Below are 20,214 nucleotides of genomic sequence, written 5' to 3'. Positions count from 1 at the left end.
GAAGAATAAAGGATGAGGTAAACTCAACTGGACTCAGAATCCACTTCATTGAGAAAGAAGTTCTCTCTCTCTGTTTCTTTCCTTTCCAGTTCTTCTGACTATCTGCATCTTGAAGTATTCAACTTCTGGAGACAAAACAAATGCCAATTGCACTTCTCCATTCACTACATTGCTTATGCTTCTAACTAAAAAGCTCCTGCTCAGCTCATCATCCACCCATCAGTACCAAGTCCAGCAGTCCCACTACCCCTCCACAAACCAAGTGCTCTTATTGCTTCACACCCTGATCTGTCTCTTTCACATTTTCCTCTCTCACAAATGAATAGGGTGGGCAATAATTAGAGAACTGAATCTGGCTCAAATGCCCCATGAGATGCAGCAGCCTGCTGAATATGACATGTAGATACTGTGTTTAGAACAGCTAGGTTGTTTTGTTTTTAATAATTACATATAACTGACTTTGAAGAATAGCATTCCTAAGTACCTGTTGACTAAGTATTTCATTTTACAAGTCACTTCCAGATTAAAGTATGTGAAAGCCAATGAATTTGCTATGCTCCATGCTGACAATAAGCAAGAATAATTGATTTTGTATTCTCCAGGTTGAAAAATATTGAGAAGACACACAGCAACAGTAGCATACATTTAATAAACTTGGGAGAAATACAACATTTCCAGGACATTTTTGTTCAAAACTGGAAAGGTCACTACTAAGAATCCCAACACACATAAGATGACTCACTGTATTACAGCACAAAGACCATATTTGGCATAACACACAGCAGAAGGTTATCATTGTAACACGTGGTATTTACAGAGCCTGTGTACTTCAACTGTGACAAACAATGTCTTCTTTTTAAATTGAGAAATAGCAATAATTGTTTTTAGTATTAAAAACAAAATGCCACAAGCTGCTATTCAAAATTGGAAGATTGCTGCTCCACTTTAAACTATGGTCAAAACAGAGCATTAAATAATGTCAGGCAGTTGTGGCATATCAAGAACAAGGCGCTGCCAGTTTCCTCATCAACATCCACAGCTATACTGACATCTCATGCTCTGATACTGTAGATAAAAAGCAGCAAAATAAGTATTTAAACTGAATGAAAGGACCATCTCCAGTGCTGTTTAGCAACGAACAACAAATTTGCCAGGCCTACCATACAAAGCACTTTAAAAGGATGAATTAAGAATAGATTACTTCCAGGTAAGTGTTGTAGATGGAAGGCTTCAATTTGAAGACAAGTTGCTATAAAAAAAAAAAAAGCATTGGAATAGTAAAATGGTTATAGCTCTGCTTAACTGTATTTTTCCACTTTGTTCCCTCCCTCCCCACAGGAGTATTCAACATCTGAAACAACAGCTACTGAAAATCTGGGTGTGAAGGGCTGGAAACATCCTCTCCTATGAGCCCTCATGTCTGTCAGAGAACTCCTATACTAGTAGGTAACACAACTTGGATGCAGGCAATGATGCATTCCTCATTTTCCAAAAGTATAAGGTGAGATCTATGATAGCTCCCCAGACGGGTGAAATTCTGAACAATCTATAGCGACAGCTAAAGGCACCTTGCTTTTAGTGTACTAAGAATATTCAAAAAAACCCATGAAGAAACTAAACTGAAGTTTAAAAACCCCAGTTTCAACACTTTCAGGCTACACTTTCAACACAAAAGAACTGCCCTTTGCTCTCCTTCTGTGTCCCATACAAGAAAGCATGTGATTACAAGGCAATTCAGTGAAAACCTTTTCTTCCCCTTGATTTAGAGATCAGTTTGTGATCTGATTTCTCTCTACCAGACTCAAACCATGCATGCAGCCGAATCCAGATGTCTGGGCAAGGGCCACCTTTTGTTCCCACAAAGACTTAAAACAATTTCACAAACACCACAGAAAAAGACTATGCCTGCTTTTATCCCTCCACAAGCAGACACCTGTCCTAAGGCAAAACAAACAAGAGGCTGCCAGTAGGCAGAGTAGCAGCTAGGTTGCTAGGACTAAGGAAAAATCTTTTAGCCTGCAGAACCATAGGGGAAAGGTGGAAAGGTTTCCCTCACAGCTCCTTCCCTACCCAGGCCCCCTCTCTTGTTGCTTATTAAAATCTCAGTCTGCGGATGTTCCCAATTCACCTCCATTTCACACTTTCAAAACTTTATCCAGCCTCCCAGGGCCGCTTCCTTCATAGGCCCATTCTTCGTCTCTACTTCCAAACCCTTCACCCACCCCTGACATCATTCGCTTTCCTAAACTCTTGTTCCAGTTTCACTGCTCAGCCCAAGTCAGCTGTACTTCCCCTCATCACAGTTATCCCATCCTCTCTCCCTAATTGCCCCTGCTCCATTTGGTCCAGTGCCAAGCTTCCTGCCCAGCCTCTAGCTGAGATGAATGCTCAGCAAGGCTTCACCTCAGCAGACAACCCCTGCCACAGTTTTACATCAAAGCTTCCAGCCTCCACTTCTCTTCTGCTATATAATTATAATGCTTTCCCACTTCTAACAGTCCTTAGACTACAGCATTGTTCTGCCTCCTGACCTAAACTGCCTAGAACATCAAAATCAAAAATGCAGTACTCTCAGATTTTATTCCATCATTCCAGTCTCATCCTAGTTTGCTGAGGAAGATAAATTCTGTCAAGTGTTAGATACAACAAACTGGAAAATAACTTCACAGAACCACAGGGATAGCAAGTCTGACAGAGAGAGAATTGTAAGGGCTGGAACAAAGCCAACATGGAGAAAAGGCTTCTCAGAATTCAGACGTGTTATCATTAAATCTGTTTGACTCCAAGGACAGACATCTTCAATAAATTTTACTGATACAGCCCAATAAGAGTCAAAAGCCCTTGTCCCAAAAGATGACATTGGGAGCGTGTTCCAAACCACTGAGTTTACTTCAAAGCCATTGACCCAAGAAAAGACAGAGATCATCCTGCAATCCACTGAGCCTATCTCAAAGCATTAAGACCATGCTATCTTGTAAAATTTCCTCCCTCTTCCTCACAGAAATAAAGGAAAGCAGCTGCTTACCTTCAGAAGGCCTCAGCTACACAGGGATCTCCAGCAAAATACCCTTGCCTTCACTGCCAGCCCTTAAATGAGGTCTGGGAAGGGTTGGATTCTGGCTCCACTCCTTCCAGTCACTCAGGTACACTGCTTGCACCTGAGCTCCCCTGGGTTGGCCCTGCCTTCTTGCCAGGTGCTCAGTCACTGGTTCAAGCCCTGATTTAGCATTTACACAACAAGGATCAACAGTAGAAGCCTGGCAAGAGAAAAAAGGCAAAACCATTTTCAACAGGACATTACTGCAACACTAGGAAATAATGCTATCAATCAAACTTGCCTATTGCAGCAGTAGCAGATATTAATGCTCTGCATAACCAATGCTGTCTGTTCAAAGAACCTGCATTAAGTCATATGCGTCTTTCTTGCCTGAAGGATTGAATGAGCCATCAGCAATTCAAGCATAACAGATGGTAAAAAAGACATCACACACACAGTAGTTTTAAAAATATTACTGTTAGCAAATATCACATACTTTCCAGAAGTTCCCTCCAGATTTCCCATATTAAACAACTACTTTATTTTGCTTTCCATATCTGTAATTGTCATGCCAGTTACCCATAAATCCATACCCATAAACCTAAGCTTCTCTCACACTGACACTTGAACAGAAAACCAGTTCAACTCAAAAAAAAAAAGTCTGGAAGTATATATGCTACGGTTGCAAAACTTGCATACTTCGAAGTGAAAATGGACATTTAAAAACAAGGATTTCATCCTCCTCCCATTAAAGCTGATCTTCTTAATTTCATTCTTTTTCACCCTAAGTTCTCTTTGTCAAGGACAGCATAGCTAAAATCTTCACAAAATTTATTTTCCACAGGAACCAAAGTATACTTATTGTAAAGAAAACAATACAACCACAGAGACAACGGCATTGTTCATCAATATTCAAAATTCTTAAATAAATAAATAAATATACACACACATATAGGCTGCTACTAAGCCAAAGTAATAGATTTATTCTGCAACAACTTATTTTGTACAAGTGATTCTGACAGAAACTTTCCTGGTTATCAAAATCTTGTAGGCCCTTTCCAACCTAATGTACCTATGAAAAACCAGCAGCACAGGAGGTGGGCAGCTCGTTGTCACATAAAGCTCAAAATAGAGGACAACAAATGCAAAAGGAGATCTAAGGATAAGGCGGAGAAATTTAGTATACTGGAAATAAAATTTCTTTCTTCTTACACATATATCCTTTCACCTACACTGAAAAATTTCAGTGCCATCCTGCAAGCACAGTTACGCATTCAGAAAGTATGTTGGTAAACACATTTATCAGAGTACTGCCTTCAGCCAGAGTAAGGAGATGCTTTTATACAAGTCCTCTCCCAAATCAAGGAAGGGATAAAGCAAAGAAAATCACTCTGAACAAGGAATTTCTTTCAAAGCATAACAGATACTGAAACACATCGATATTTGTGTACAATTTTTTTATATTGTCTTCTCTTATAGACTAGGAGAGCCTAGTTTCCTCAGTTTTACTGGATTTTTAAGTATTTGAAATAAAATACTAAGTAAGGAAGTTATCAGCTACTTGATTTTCTCTGTTTGAGAAAGAAGACATCTATGCCACTCATTCCTTTATGGGAAGTGTGGATCTCCCAAGCCAAGGCAGCCGGTTAGCCTTGCTCCAGTGATTGCAGTCTGTTTCCTCCCTCTAGGTGGAGAGCTTTACTGTGTCACTTAGAGCACAGCCCTGTACACTGCAACTGGGATCAAGGGCAGAGCACATTAGTATGAGTAGCCTGTCAGAATATTATTTCTCTCCACTTATCCACATTGGCTCATAAAAAAAAAAAAAAAAATCAGACACAGGAGTGGAGGTACATCAACGTGGAATGAAATTCTACAAAAGCAGAACAGCCTTCAATGAGCTTTCTACATCATGAACCTCCTGATCAGACAGAGAACAGGAAAGTGGTAAGCCTGTTTTGTTCAGAAGCACTGCTTTCAGACTTTGAACTTGGACTTCCATTACTTCCCTGAACTGTTTTGCTCACCTCCTACCTCAACAACTATTTAACTTCTTGCTCATATCACCACACATATAATTTCTTTACCTACCACATGACAAAATTCCCATGAAACTTCAATACATTTGACTACAATTTTAAAGAGCGCATTGCTGACTTATTCCTCTTAGAATTCTGCTCCCCAAGAGACCTGGACTCCAACAAGTTCCTCTTGCAGATGTCCAGAAAAGCAGCACTTCATGTAGCACCCTCTGCCTATATAAAGTCACATTACTTAACAAAAGCAAAAATATTACTCACTTCAACTTCCAACTAATTTTATTTTTATTTTTTTATCTTGTCATGAAGTAATTACGGGAAATAGTTGAAAGGAGGAAGCCTAAAGAAAAGTCAGGGCTAAAGTACTGAGAATGATAACCAATAGTAATAAGAACAATCAAGGAATCAAGAATCAAGTCAGGATTTGCTTAAATTTCTTGAAGGTATCAAAGATTATTTGTTATCTTTCTCCTTTAGCCATTACTTCAGGAAAAGCAAATTCATTCATGCCTTTCACCCCACGTTATCTAGGCAAGGAAATTTATTTAACTGAAAAGCAAACTTTCTTAGAGAAAAAAAACAACACTGTTTGTGAACTGCATACGTGAACTAAAAGGTAGCAAAACCGGAAAATTCACCTTTACAATTCTTCCTCCTTCCCTAGTACTGTTCCCACCTCCTCTCGAACATTTTCCATTGAATTAATCAGCCTTTTCCATGTAATTAATGAACCAAGCGTAGATAAATGTATTATTAACAAAGGTGGCAGTATGCTGGAGTTTAATTCTGAAAGTCTGGTCTGTATGCTAATTAAGCAACTTCTTACAATAATCTCTTAAAATCTAACAACTTTCAGCTAAATGTGGTTCAAGTACTTAATTACCTAAACTATTCAAAGGTGCAACTCCATACCCATGCATACTACAGTATCCAAATTCAAAATCCACAGCAAAGTATTTATAAATAAACCTCGCACCTATTTTTCAGATGTCAATAAGCTCAGGTAAAGACTGGAGAAAAAAAAGGATGTATATCAGTACCACACTGCTTCTTGATAGACACGTTTAAACACCAGCCCAAAAGACTGGAGCTGAACAAAGATTTGTTTGCTTTGTAGATGCCAGCTGTCACAAAGTTGCTCACTTCAGTTTCTCTAGATGTCAAGATAGCTATGTTCCTGTTACTGCATTAATCAGCTTTACCTGAAAGAGGCAATGCACCAACTACCAGCTACAGTAAATTCAGGCTCAATGATAACTGTCAAAGAAAACAGTTTCTGAGCTCAATTTATGGACTGCATTTCACCAAGCTGTCTGAGGAGTGACTATAGCCACCTAAATTACTCCAGATTCAAGCCACGTACACAGTCAGTTCTTTGTTCTCCCAACACCGCTACATAAACCAGAAACAAGTGGGAGCAATAGAAAATCTTGCAACAGGAACTCTGGTTTTGCATTCAGCCATACATTTTGTTAAAAGCATATGGCACTGTCAGTATGTTCACCCAGCAACAGTTGAGAAAAGTCTTTACTACTGTTCGTATACTCAGGCTTCCTTGTGTTTGAAACAGAAACACACAGGCTTTTCCTCATAGATCTGCTGTTCCATCAGGACTGGTGACAACAGAGCTACCTACAAGATCTCCTGCCAGCTCAGTACCAATGGCAGAACAGAAAAACTGGAAAGAAATAAAGTTTTTTTCCAAGGACTTGACATTGGAAGCCTTAGATCAAGTGAGACTGCCCACTATCACAAACAAGCCAACTTCCTTTCTGCTTCTCCCGGCCAGAAAGCTGTATTTCAAGAATTAAAAGGAACAAATTCTTTTTACATATGGATTTTTATGACTAAAAACCTCAAAGGGAAAAAAGTCTAAAGGTCCCTCTACAAAAATTAATCCTGGAATTAACGTGATTCATTTGAAAACTTACCAAGTGTTGTCTTATAAGAGTTATTACACATGAACACCTGTAAGAAGCCAACTATTTATAGTACCAATGAAACTGTCATACAAAAACAAAGAAGTGCTACTTGTGGTACTATGATTCAGGTTGTGTCAGCAGTTTGATTTTCACGACTTTAACACCCAGCTGTAAAAACTGCCTTCAGCAGAACCAAGCATATTACACCCGTACCCGTGGGGAGCAACGTTTCTGTTTTCACTGGGTGAAAAGCAAGAGTCAACTGCATTTCAATACATAATTTCTGAATAATAAGATCCAAAATTTCCAAGTCGCTTTTGGATGCAGTCACTGCTAAACAGGACTACACCTTAAAAAGACAGTTTGATAAATACTGCAAGACAGAAACTTGGTGGAGAATGAGAAATTGAGAAATAAGTAGTTTTCTATTTGGCAGGCACTCTTCAAGAATTAGAGGCATACCAAAGAAACAGCTCCAGTACATAGTTCACAGCTATAGATCTTTATAATTCGGCCATTCGACATGCTTAAACAGACAAGAAATAACAGATATAGTTTTGAATATACATCAGTTGAGATTCTTCAAGCAAGGAAAATATAAACACTACACACTGAATGGTTAGTCCTGTGCAAAGTTAAAAGCACTACTCCAAATGACACCAGCATATCTGTTTCACACAGGCATGGAGAAACTGAGCACTGACTCACCAAATGTCAGGGATATACAGCTGAAGAGATCCTGCAATAAAAAGTATTTTTTAAATAAAAGGCAGAGAATCTTGCAGTGGAATACAATTGTACTCCAAAAGAGCTTTTTCCTAGGGTATTCTGATGCACTGAGCATACTGTATGGATTCAGGATTTTATTCTACTTCATAGCTAAGTTTAATTATAAGAAACATTAAACACTAGCATCTCTGTGTGAGGAAAGTTGGTAACGTCTTAGATAAATTCAATAATATACAGCAATTTAATTAAATGCTAAACTTTAACCCAGTGATTTCCTACCTCCATCTCACTGTACTTAAATCCATAGGAGATCTCCGTTTTTTCACATAATGCCAAAGACAGTACAGTCCTACTGTAACAGTAGGAACAATAGTAGAGTAGCTTTTCCTCCTGCCTTTTTGTACGTTTTTTTTCCCCACATTCAAATGAAGGTTCCTCTCAAAGATGTGAAACTAGAAAGAATTAAGGCAATACACCTGACATACTCTATAAATTTACAAACCTTTCTCTCATCCACCCTTCCCTCAGGATTCCATATATAAAAGAAATAAAGCTCTGAACTATTAGGTTAATCTCAAAGGTTTGGTTGGATAATTAACTAATGCTACTCCTATAAGCTCAAATTCTTTTAGTAAGATCAATGTAAAAAATCCACCAAAAACATTGTCAGTGAAACACAAGAACTAGTCAGGATCAAACAAGTGATTTTTTTTGCTCATCATATTGAATGACTCCAAAGATTTTAGGTCTTTATTAAGAAGATGGGCTTGCACCTCCTTCAAAAGAAGCCATACAAATATCGGCATCTACCATAATACTGTAATTACTGGAACATCTTATGAAAGGAATATGGACAATCTTATATTAAAAGTCAGTTTCAGCAAGCCAATAAAGTTGTCTAGACCTTCCAGAAAGTTTTTAAAGGAAAATAATGACATTTTTGGCTACAACCATGGTTTAAGATTAAGATGAGAGCATACACATGAGAGAGAGTAACTTAAGACCTATCATTAAGGCCAGGAAAGGTGGAAATTAAACCTTAACAGTTCCTCAAACAGAAAGACCAGAGAGTCTTCCATCAACGACCAGAGAGTCAGGGATGGAGAGAAGTCAGCACTGGCAGTGTAGCTGCAGTGATGTGCTAAGAGTGTTGAAAAAGCAGTCAGTCACGAGGGAACACTATTTCTCTCTATGCCAACTCTAAAGCAGTAGTCTCACAAGAACAGTATCTGTAAAAACACCCTGTGTTCTGCATTCCATGTTTTCTTTTGTGTATACACACACACTGCATAACCAGCCCTTTTTGCTAAAATAAAAAGAAAACATGTAATTAAACTCACCCTTGCTCATTCTATTTAGTGTTTCAAATAAAATAAATGCTGCTTAGGCAAATGAAAGTACAAATTAGCACCACCAGGCAGTCACCCTAAGCACCTTTCAGAGTCAGTCAAGCAGACATCCATACAGCCAACACAACTTACAGCACAACTCTTATTCTATGGTAGGCACATGAATCTGATCAAACCAGCCTGCACTCTGAACTTAATGGGCTAGATGATTCTCATTCACCAGAGCAGCTGCCTAGACAACTAGCTTGGATGTAGACATAGTTAAACAAGGATGTTCCTACTGAAAGCAACGGAATTCATCAACCACTAACACAAGCTAGTACAAAGGAAATGAAACAGCTTCAATTAAAGTTAAACATCACATTTCTTAATTCACACAAAGCGTTTCCAACAGAAACAGCCTACTGATCAAGTGTCAAAAGCAAGCGGCATGTCCAACTCCGCAAGCGCCAATTACAACCTTAAATGATGAGGAAATTGTCTATTTGAAATTCAAGTTAACTCCTCTATTTTACTATTTAGACATTTTCATATTAAAGAAAAGTACTTATGAACCAGCAATAGTTTCCTGTTTCTTAAAATGTTTGTTCATTAAAATAAAAAATACAGCATTACTGCTCAGGGGATTTCAGTACAGTAGCAGTTCTGAATGTTTTTTTTATTTGTGTTACGCTTCTTTTTAATTACAGCAACAAACAGATGCAAGATACTGGGAGATGATAAGAACAGTTCGTATGCACATATAACAAAACTGACTTGCACTGCAAGTGTAATTAGCAGCCAGCATTTCCCCATCTGACTACATTAGCTCCTAATTTAAGGCAAGTATGATTTCTCACACTTTAAAGAGAAATAGAATAGCATAATGACATGAAATGCTACCTATGCTTTATAAATTAAAAAAGTCACAACATAACGTTTCTACAATGGTGGGTTTTTTTAATGCCATGACTGAACAGTGATCCAGCATAACTGCAAAAGTATGAAAGTACAAGGAAATTATTAAGAAATGCAGCAAACATTTTAGAGATGGTCTGTACTGAGATTTCTATTTCATTCTTCAGTAATGAGAAACCTGCAAATTAGTAAATAAAATCTTATTTTAATCTTAAAATTCAAAATATAGAAAAAGTACAGTATTCAGTGTACCTTCTACTAAGAAAGGAAGGACACAATATTTAGTATTCAAGCCTGAAGACTTCTGTATCCTCTTTATTCTGTACATGCTACCAGATTTCAATGGCATTTTAATTTCAGGAACAGGATGCTAAGTTTTGGCACAAATACGTTGACAGACAACTACTGTATAATCATGGGAAAAAAATTACACCAACTCGAAAACCACAATTATTTAGCTGCATAAAATCCAGAAAGCTTTGCCAGTGTTTTCAACATTTGCAAAACAAACCTTCACCACATTAATGTTTATGCTTTTGGAGATAGAGAAGGCAAGGACATTGGAGACACTAGCTGTTCTTTCTAAAGAAGAAACAGAAATCAAAAGGATTGTATCACTGCCAGCATCACTGATGAAATCAGACAGTGCTATAGCACCTAAAGAAGCCCCACGTGTAAGAGATGTTTAGAAAAAAAGCAAGAGAGACAGTAACAGCATATTACAATATGTACGTCTGCAGCTTGACAAGTAACAGTCTAGAGGGATGTACCCCAAGTTCCAAACCACCACCAACCAAAGCATGCAGAAAGGAGCAATGATAACAGCTGGAATAGACTGCAGTGTATCATAATGTAGCATGACAGTCAGCAACAAGGCATATATAGGAGCAGTAAAATATTTGTTGCCTGATTTCAGTCCTTCTAGGTAATATATTGTTCCACTCATCTTGGAAAAGGTTTATTTACACTCATGAAATGGTAAATGGTCAAGTTACCTCTGCTATGCATTCATACATTAAGTTGGAAAAAGAATCTCCTACTGTTTTCACATTGCTAACTTTTTATTTGGTGCTGTTTTCTGAGTACTTCTGTTGCTTTGGTTTTGCTGTTTTAAGGGTTCTAGCACAGCACGTTGGCATACTACCTCAACATGCTTAAAAATATACTCAGGTCTGCTGTGCCTTTTCTTATATATATATATCTCTCAACCGCATGCTTTTGACACCACCCTGGAAGGTGGAACTTTACAGATTGAGCGTATCACATACATCACATGCAAAAGAACACCTCCTCAGAACTTGAAATACAAGACAAAAGCCAAGAGACACATCTTTAATAGCTATGCAGGTGTCAGATATGCAGAGATACAGTAACTCCTCATTACAATAAAAGTACTTGACTAGATCTTCAATACAGCAATTTTCCCCCATTACACATGTGATTTCACTACAGGCTGTATGAATTCTCCTTCAAGAGAAATTTCCAAGCAACAAATAAATGTGTCAAATGACAGCTAAAACCAGAAAACTCATAGAAAGAGTCTGTATCTTACTACACTTTATAACCTGATTTTTTCCCAGAGCAAGTACATTTTCTTCCAGTTATTTCAAATGTGTTCAAACATAGTAATTGTAGTGCAAGCTGCTTTAAGAAACTCTTTCCAAACCCAAAGATCTACAACATCCCACACCCAAGGCAAGTACCTTTTTGTAGCTGACTTATCTGTCAGCTTTTACTAAGCATCAATATAAAAAGGCATTGTGATGAATCAATTTTCAACAGACTGATTTGACCACATGATACAAGCTGTACTTTTATTCAACGCAATTAGTTTGGCTCCTGGTAGGGTGTCAAAAGCTATTCAGTGGAACCTGTCACTGAACCAGCTCCAGCTAGATCGTAATGTCAATGGATGCATCCTGAGAAAATTTGCTAACTGTCAGATGACATGCGAGTTTCAAAGCAAAACTCATTTCCTACAGGACAAAAAATGCTTGAAGAAGAAACATATGCCTGACTGACATGTACTGAGTATTTGTGAATAAACAAAAAGTGCTGCACATTTACACTCCACATGAGGAAATTTAATTGCTTAATGATACATGTAAAAGGAATAAGTAACAAGACAAAACAGCTTACCATCAAGTCACCAGGCTTTAAAAACCGCATTATTGATTTAGATTGAGAAAAACCGTGCTCACCCTAGTAACAAAGAACTGCAGAAGCTTTCCAATAACAGTCAAAAAGCAAAAATGAGAGGATTGTACCCTTTCACCTCACTATTCCCTTTGCTAAGTCAAGTATATTGGATGGAACTGCATCCCCCGAGTTTGTACACATGTAGAACCCAAAGGAATTCCTTAACTTAAATCCTGAAAAAAAAGAAAAACAACCACCACACACCAGTGAATTCATAAGAAAGTAGGTGAGAAAAATTAAGAAAAATCTTTCATTTTACTCATTTAGCTAATAAAGCAACCAAAGTAGCAAGAAGAGATTTAGACAAGACAGCATAAATCCTTGAGAGAGAAAATTAGATACCTGCAATAACGCTGACTTGCTCTCGTGTCATTGTTCATCTACTGATACAAGGGAACTATACTTCCCCAAATGAACTGCTACATTACAGGAAGAGTAGCAGAGCTGACAAGTTTTTAAGAACAGATACTCAATCAGGACTCAAGTCCACACTCAAAAGCCTCAAGAAGCTGGGATGAAGTTGTTAGAAATTGTCTAGAGAGAAAGTACTTCTTATCTCACCACTGTAATACCATATCAAAGAACAAATAAAAGCATATGCAAGTGAAAGGTAACACCATCTAGCATTCCTCAGAGAAATAAGATGTGGGCAACAAGAAGCAATGCTAGGAAGAATACCATTATCACAATTACACTGAAAAAAATAAACTAGCATGGCTTCCTTGAATTATAGGAATTAGAATGGTAACTTTATACGTGTTCTACACATAAATCATCACAGCAGGCTTGAGTACTCCATTGTCCTTGTCCTCCTGCAAAGCTATTTTCTAAGAAATTGACTCCCTTACGCAGAGAGAAATAAGACCAAAGTTTTGTGGAAGAACTTAAAATCACAGGAAGGTAGAAGAGTGCTCTCTTCAGTTTGGATTGGCTGTAGGTACATAGAGAAAAGAACGTCTCAATGCAACAGTGTTGTGCTATTCAGAAATATGGTATATGTTTACATTTAATCGATTTTTTTCCATAGCCACCAGTCTTCATTTAAGAAATAAAATCAACAACAAAACTAACAAAGTTATCCACAACATCAGAAACTTTCACAAGAAACACTGCTGGCAGAAGTCAGCTTCCCAAACACAGATTGGGTACTCAGGCTCTATATTTTATATACCAGAGCACTGTTCCTATGTACTAAACTCAATTTTTCCTTTTATGTATTTTATCTACTTTCACACCACGTACACATTACTGTATACAGTGACGCTTAATCCACTTGCTGTTCACAACATTTCTCAGTCCACATCCTGTGCATATCCTGTACAAATACAAGGAATCAGATTGTGCTGATCATTGAGTCAACACCTGGGAGCTGTGCTGCTTTACCAGAACTTCCCTCTCCAGTAACAAGCCCCAGAAGAAACTACACTGGCAGCCATAAACACTGAGTAAAGATGCACAAGGATGGAAAAAAAGTTAACACATACAGGAGGATAGATAAGAGCAAATCCTATACCAGCCATACCTTGAGTCATGTGTTCTAGCACACCTGTACTCAAACATCCTATTAACTGCACTATTCATCACTGCAGATAATGGTATACAGTTGGACTCCTCAGAGCAGGCACAGACCAGGGTGGACTACAGCAGGTTGCTCAAGGCCATTTCCAGTTTGGTTTAGAGTACCTCTGTGAATAACACTCCACAACCTCCCTCAACCTTCTACTTCAAGACTGGACCTCCCTCTCCCATTTAAAAGTACACACACAGGCCTCTTCAGTTTCCAATTAAGTTTCTAATATTTCAGTTTGACCCCAAGCTTGTGTTCCTCCATCTCTTTAGCATCAAAGTAAAATAAGGACGTTCAACACATCTGAGATCCTCACTCAAAACAATGCTTGGCTACTCAGAGACAGCCACTGAAATAGAGAGCACCTAGTTTCCACCAAGACCATGTTTGCCTTAGTGAAAAGGCAGCACTGCTTACATGAAGCTTTACCTGTAGCCTATGCAGTTGCATTGAAATCTAGTCTATTTTTGAGCAAAAAAGCAATCTTTCAGATTCCATCCTTCGCCTGACAAAGGACTGTCTTCTCTCTGAAGAGCATCACATAACATCTCTACATTTCCCTTCCAGGTATATACACACTTTCAAAAGGCAGAGTCTTACTTGATCAAAATACTTAATGAAGTTGTTTAACACCTTCCTTTAAAACTCTTCTCCAAGAAACAGTGTTGCTTGACCCACTGCAAATGAAACAGTTTCACAGTCGCTCTTCTAATGAATAAATGAAGCAATGATTCATGTTTGTATCACTGGTAGTTTGCCCCATAGAGTCTATTGGTTCATTCTTAACAGTCAGATTTGAAATCTTACCTCAAGTCACAACAGTAAAGCATACCTTCTCAGTGATCCTCTTCCCTCTCAGTACAGTTAGTCTTCCTCAAATTATGAACTACTAACACCTGTAGGGTATGCAGTACATATGTATTCGGGTTTGGTGTGCATGCTGATTAACTTTCAGGACTAGAAGGACAAAGGTAGAACATATCCCCTCTCTACGTTAAGACAATATTCTTGCACTAATGCATACATGCTCATCTTTCAGTTATATTTACACTTATGATAGCAATCTCATGAAGTTTCAGCTGAAATTCAAGTTTAGGCAAATGTCAGCAGCTGTACAAAAGAGCCCTCACAAGAGGGACAAAGCTAATTTGTCTATAATTAACAAAAGCCTATGGTCATGTATTAACACATGAGTTCTCCTGTATTGCTTCATTTAAAACTTAGCTTTGAAAGTTAAACAATTTTCCCGTTGGTCTACAGACCATCTTACCATCTCTCCAAGTAAAGCAGCACAGCGCCAGAAGAGAGAGATACTACTCAAGGCTCATAATACAGTGACTGAGGGTAAAAATGAAACAGCAATATGTAATGCAGTACTCGAACTCAGCCAGACTATGTCTTAGCGTTTTCCCAACAAATTAAACATCCACTCATACAAGCATCAGTGTACAGAAAGACCATCAGACTGTGCAGTGCAATCAAACCTTTCAGAGTCAAATGCATCTTTAGAAGATACTTAGTCACAGAAAACAAAGCTGTCAAAAAGCACAGCTTCAGTAGCACTTCAGCTTCCCCTAATAAGAAAAAGCAGGAGGTAAGGGTCTGTATATTTAGTTGTAAATATGTTTGTTAGACTGGTATCTGATTGAAGAAAAAAAAACATTTTTAAGAGCAATCCTTCCAATTACTAAAGTCTGAGAAATCAAAAAAAGATTTTAGTCACATTATAGTTTGTTAAGAATAATTCTAATACGCATAGCAGGTGTTTAAAATATATTTTTTTCCTTAAATGAAGAAAAAAGTACTCAGAAGTACTTTACCAGCAGACCAATATTTGTGTGACACTTCAGAAGTTTTATCCACCCAAACACTGTAGTTGCCTCAAACTAGAAGCCACTTAATCAAAGCAGCAAAGTATGGTTTACCCCATTACCACAGTGTAAGAAAGGAGATAAGGAAATCTCAGCACTGCTACAGCAGTGTATAACACCACTGGTTACAGTGCTGTTATCACTAGTACAAGTGACAGAATGGCAATGATTTCACCTTAGCCCCATTAGGAGATGCAGAATTTGCAGAAATTCATTTACATATCACATAGTAACTAAAATTTAGCCCTTGCCAACAGAATGTCTTCTGTATTCTGACCATATGGAATTCATTAGCATTTATGGCTTCATCCATATCGTATCTACCTTCTGCTGCCTGGCCAAAGGTCACCACCAGTTTATCACTTAACACATTCACCCTCACAGACACCTGTCCTCCTGACAGCTTGCATCTAGAAGACAAGCAAGCCACAGGAAGTGCCTTTGCTAACTGGTGTAGTTAAGCAGGAACTACGTGGGCTTCTACTCACTATACAGAAGAAAACATGCAGGTAGCATAACCACTTCTGGCATCCTCCAGTCTTACAAGTCCCATTAGAGGTCTATAAACTATAAGATACAGCTGTGTCATATCTCCATGGCATACCTTAGTTACAAGAAGCAGCGCTGGACAACTCCAGACAGAATTGTTAGAATTGTCAGTCCTACCACAGCTCAAATCTTTCTCCACCAAAACAGGATAAAATCCCCTCTTTTGTCAGCGGGAAAGGTCAACAGTTGAGACATTCACATCTACACAGAAGTTCTGAGAAGCACAAGGTGTCTGATACTAATACTATGATCAGTTATGCCTGAAGTACCATCATCTCAACTCAGGAAATGCTACTATAGTTCAAGCAGCACCTTGCTCAGCCTTATAGTCTTATAAACCCAAAAGCACCACTCTACAGTTGCTTAAAGCAGCCCTGCTAGCTTAATTGTTTCCCAACTTGCTTTTCTTCCAGGCTCTATGGGGCATTACCTCTGCTAATGTTCTCACAGTACACTGGTCATACTCAAAGTGGGTTCCTTACACAACTCGACTGTACCAATTCACTGTAGCAGAAGGGCCAGAGCTTGAAAATTAGTTTACTGTCCAGTGCTGTTCTGTGGTTTCCTCACCCAAAAGGATCTAAGCCTTTATTTCCTCTCTTGCGAGAGTACCAATTCCAAGAATGTGAAATAAACCAACTCAATTTAGCCAAATAATTGAAGTTAACTATCCATAAAAGATGATGCCTGAGCTCATTTCCACTTTGTGAAATACACGAACGCATTTGTATATTTTATGCATGCTAATTAAGCTTAAATGCAGATGACAAAGGGATTCTCACAGAAGGCGGATGTGCAAGCATGCCCGTTCTCACATAAGGAAGGAACAGAATCCACGTGTTCCACTTCTGGGTGAGGCTTCTTCAAATAAAGCTCATTATATAAAAAAAAAACAAAAGAATAAGATGGGAGGGCAAAGAACAAATATTTCAGCAACTTCCTCTAAAATTTTATTTAAGAATAGAAGACAGATAAGGATTCATAGTGGTAAAGCCCAGTAATAAAACACTATAGGACTTGGAGGCTACCCTCAACATAAAAGTTTCATCCTAAGCCAAGAGTTCGTCTTGTTTAAGCACTAAGGCAGCCATCTTCATTGGCTAAATTTTAAGTATCCTAGGCCTTTGCAAGCTCTGATTTCATGTCTGAACACCAAGTAATATGCCTGACAAAGGTTAAATTAAGATGGAAGAACTTCATTGAAAATAGAATCATAGAATCATTAAGGTTCCAAGAGACGCCTAATATCATCTAGTCCAACTACTAACCCATTCCCTCCATGCTCACTGACCACATCCCTCAGTGCCACAGCTACACATTTCTTAACACCTCCATGGACAGTGACTCTACCACCTCCATGGGCAGCTTGTGCCTCACCACTCTTTCTGAGAATAAAATCTTCCTAATAACCAAAATGAACCTCCCCTAAAAGGGAGCAGGGAAAGGTATCACACAGAGCACTACACTGTAAAAATCAGAACACTGTAGGTAGGTTCATAGGTTCAATAGGTTGGAAAGGACCTACAAGATCATCTAGTCCAACCATCGAGAGGTAGAGGCCTCTAACTTACTATCTTTGATGAAAAGCAGCATACTTCTGTCAACAGATTAGAAGACACTTCATACCAAGTAGTCCTGCAAAAAGCACTGGTTTCTTGTGCTTTTCCTAAAAAAAAAAAAATGAACACAAAATAAAAAAATGCTAACATAAACAGATCTTTTATTCCTCTTCTCAGATACTGTTACATCTTGTCAGTCAGCTGCTCGGGTAGGTTATCCACTAGAAGAGATGACACTGAGAAGTGTTTTAAGAACACCTGAGAACTGACTAAGAGCTGAAATAAACTCAGCAAGTGAAAACTGAATGCACAGTCCACGTCCTATCTGGTAACAGATGAGAAATGCTATGACACTGTGTTGCCACAGGTTATTCCCTCACAAAAATCAAGTGGCTCTTCATCGTAAAGGAGCACCATGCTTGTTTCGACCTGCACTTTTCCCCTGCGCTCATTGCCTTCTGAACAGTCCATAGTACCACTTCACAAATGGGTTGGCAAACATTCCAGGAAGAGCCACAGCTGAAGAAAAAGTTCTTCCATGAACAAAGCTGCCAGTAGGTGCCAGCCATAAAGGAAAAAAAAAAAAAAAAAAGTTCCACTAAATCTTAGTCAATTATTAATGCATACCATCCAACATAACCTACTTAACAGGTTTTACCCATCACAAACGATACACCCTATGAGTAGAAGGCACTCAGCATGTTCAGAGATAACTCATGTGCAAGCAGAGTGGTTTTTCCAGGCAGCATCTACACTGCAAAGTAAGGCATTGCTCAAATGCTATCAAACAAGTCCACAACTTCATTTAGCACAACTTGCCATCAAAGACAACAAGGTAGACCTCTATGTGGACAAGCTGACCATCTGACCATCCAAGCTGCCTGTTGGCAGTGTAGTGGAGAAAGCTACAAGCTCTGTACATCAAAACACCTGCAGGTCTCCCTGAGTTAAAACTCACCACTGGCACATCATTTCTCCCCAGAGAAGCTGCTGCAAGGGAAACATTTATCCTTCCACATGGCCTTTTCCTGGCAACTTCTGCTGAAAGCATGAGGACTGAAAGCATCATTATCACTATTGTTAACACAATCAAAACATAGAAACTGCAACGAACCCTCTGTGAGAGTAACAGAACACAGGCTGCCCAGAGAGGTTATGGATATCTAGATATTCAAGACCTGTCTGGTCACTATCCTGTACAGCCCTGTAAGGAGACTGCTTTAGTAGGGCATTGTACTGGATGATCTCCAGAGGTCCTTTCCAACTCCTACAGTCCTATGTAACCCACATGGATGCAAAACACATGGCTATAGATGGCTACGTCACCCATTCAGGCCTGGGCTGAAAGCACACACATACCGTAAGAGTGACTGCCTCGTGTGCCAATGGGGCAAGTGACAACCCTGCTGAGGGGAAGCCCTGCCACAGGGCAGCAGTGGTGCTCCAAATCTTCAGACCATCAGGTGGAAGAGCTCCAACACCGCCCTGTACCTTCTCATCCACAGACGCATCCCCTCCTCTCCTGAAGGTCACTTCGCACCTCGCTTCAACAGAGACCAAGCTGACGTCTTCACAAGTCCAGGTGAAGATCACCACGAAGGCAGGCGGAAGAGCGTCGCAGGCTGCTCGAGGTACCCGCGGAAAGCATCACTACCCGCAGAGCGCGGGCAGGAGCAGCCGCCAGACGAGCCCCGCACGCACGTCACCCGGCGGCGCCCACTCCCGGGAGGCGCCCGACAGCGCCCGGACAGCGCCCGCTGCAACAGGAAGTGCGGGCGCCACGCACCGCAGCATCTCCGGGAAAGAGGGGGGGAGTGTAGGGGGAGCACCTCAAGGCCGCTTCCCCCTCCCACCCCCAATCCCGCAAGCACCGCCGGAAGCCCATAGGGCTCGGCCCCCCGCAGCTCGCTCCCTACCTGCCCGGTGATGCCGGTGATGAGAGCCACCTTCTTGTCGCCCATCTCCCCGCCGCTGTCCTCGTCTCCCGCGGCCGCCGCTCCGGCACACGCTCCCGCCGCTGGCTGCGCCACCCTGCCGGCGGGGAAGGCGGTGGCCCAGGTGTAGAGGTAGCTCGGGGCGGAGGCGCGATCGCCGCCGCCCGAGGGCAGGGCCAGGGCGCTGGGGGCGGGCACCGAGGGGAGGACGGCTGCCGCCCCGAGCGCGGCTCGCACATGGGTTGCCGGCTCCTAGCGGCTATCTCTGCCGCGGGGACATCGCCCCGCCCGCCGCTCCGGGCGCAGCCGTCCCGCCCCGAGGCGGCCGCAGGTGCAGCCCCAGCGCCGTCGCCGCCCGCCCTGCCCCCGCTCGTGCGCGCGCTAACGGGGGGATCCGCGGGCGCGCGCTCCGTTTTTTTCCCACCCCTCCCCTCGCCTCGCCCCGCCCGGCTCCGCTCTGCAGCCAATCGGGAGCCTGGGCGCTTCCTTGAACGGATAGGAGACGCCAGCGCGCCGGGGCCGAAGGCGAGAGCGGCGATTGGTTGGGAGCGAGTGAGGGGGC

The 20,214-nt window shown here is 40.5% G+C and overlaps 2 protein-coding genes across 2 annotated transcripts in view; one reads left to right on the top strand and one right to left on the bottom strand.

The window, feature by feature from the left end:
- Positions 1 to 20,012, bottom strand: part of GMDS (GDP-mannose 4,6-dehydratase) — a 387,208-nt gene extending 367,196 nt beyond the window's left edge. Inside the window, exon 1 of the mRNA XM_065753140.1 lies at positions 19,635 to 20,012. Coding sequence (XP_065609212.1) covers positions 19,635 to 19,679 — 45 coding nt within the window. The 5' untranslated portion in view covers positions 19,680 to 20,012. The remainder of the gene's footprint in view (positions 1 to 19,634) is intronic.
- LOC136059152 (vacuolar protein sorting-associated protein 4B) overlaps positions 19,953 to 20,214 on the top strand; it is a 382,624-nt gene continuing 382,362 nt past the window's right edge. Inside the window, exon 1 of the mRNA XM_065753127.1 lies at positions 19,953 to 19,956. The gene's annotated coding sequence lies outside the window, so the exon portion shown is untranslated. The remainder of the gene's footprint in view (positions 19,957 to 20,214) is intronic.

The sequence above is a fragment of the Cyrtonyx montezumae genome, unplaced genomic scaffold, assembly GCF_038088225.1.
Source record: "Cyrtonyx montezumae isolate F1298 unplaced genomic scaffold, pur_monq_1.0 scaffold_8, whole genome shotgun sequence".
NCBI lineage: Eukaryota > Metazoa > Chordata > Aves > Galliformes > Odontophoridae > Cyrtonyx > Cyrtonyx montezumae.
Note: the sequence above shows the minus strand (reverse complement) of the source record. Positions and strands in the feature narration are given on the sequence as shown.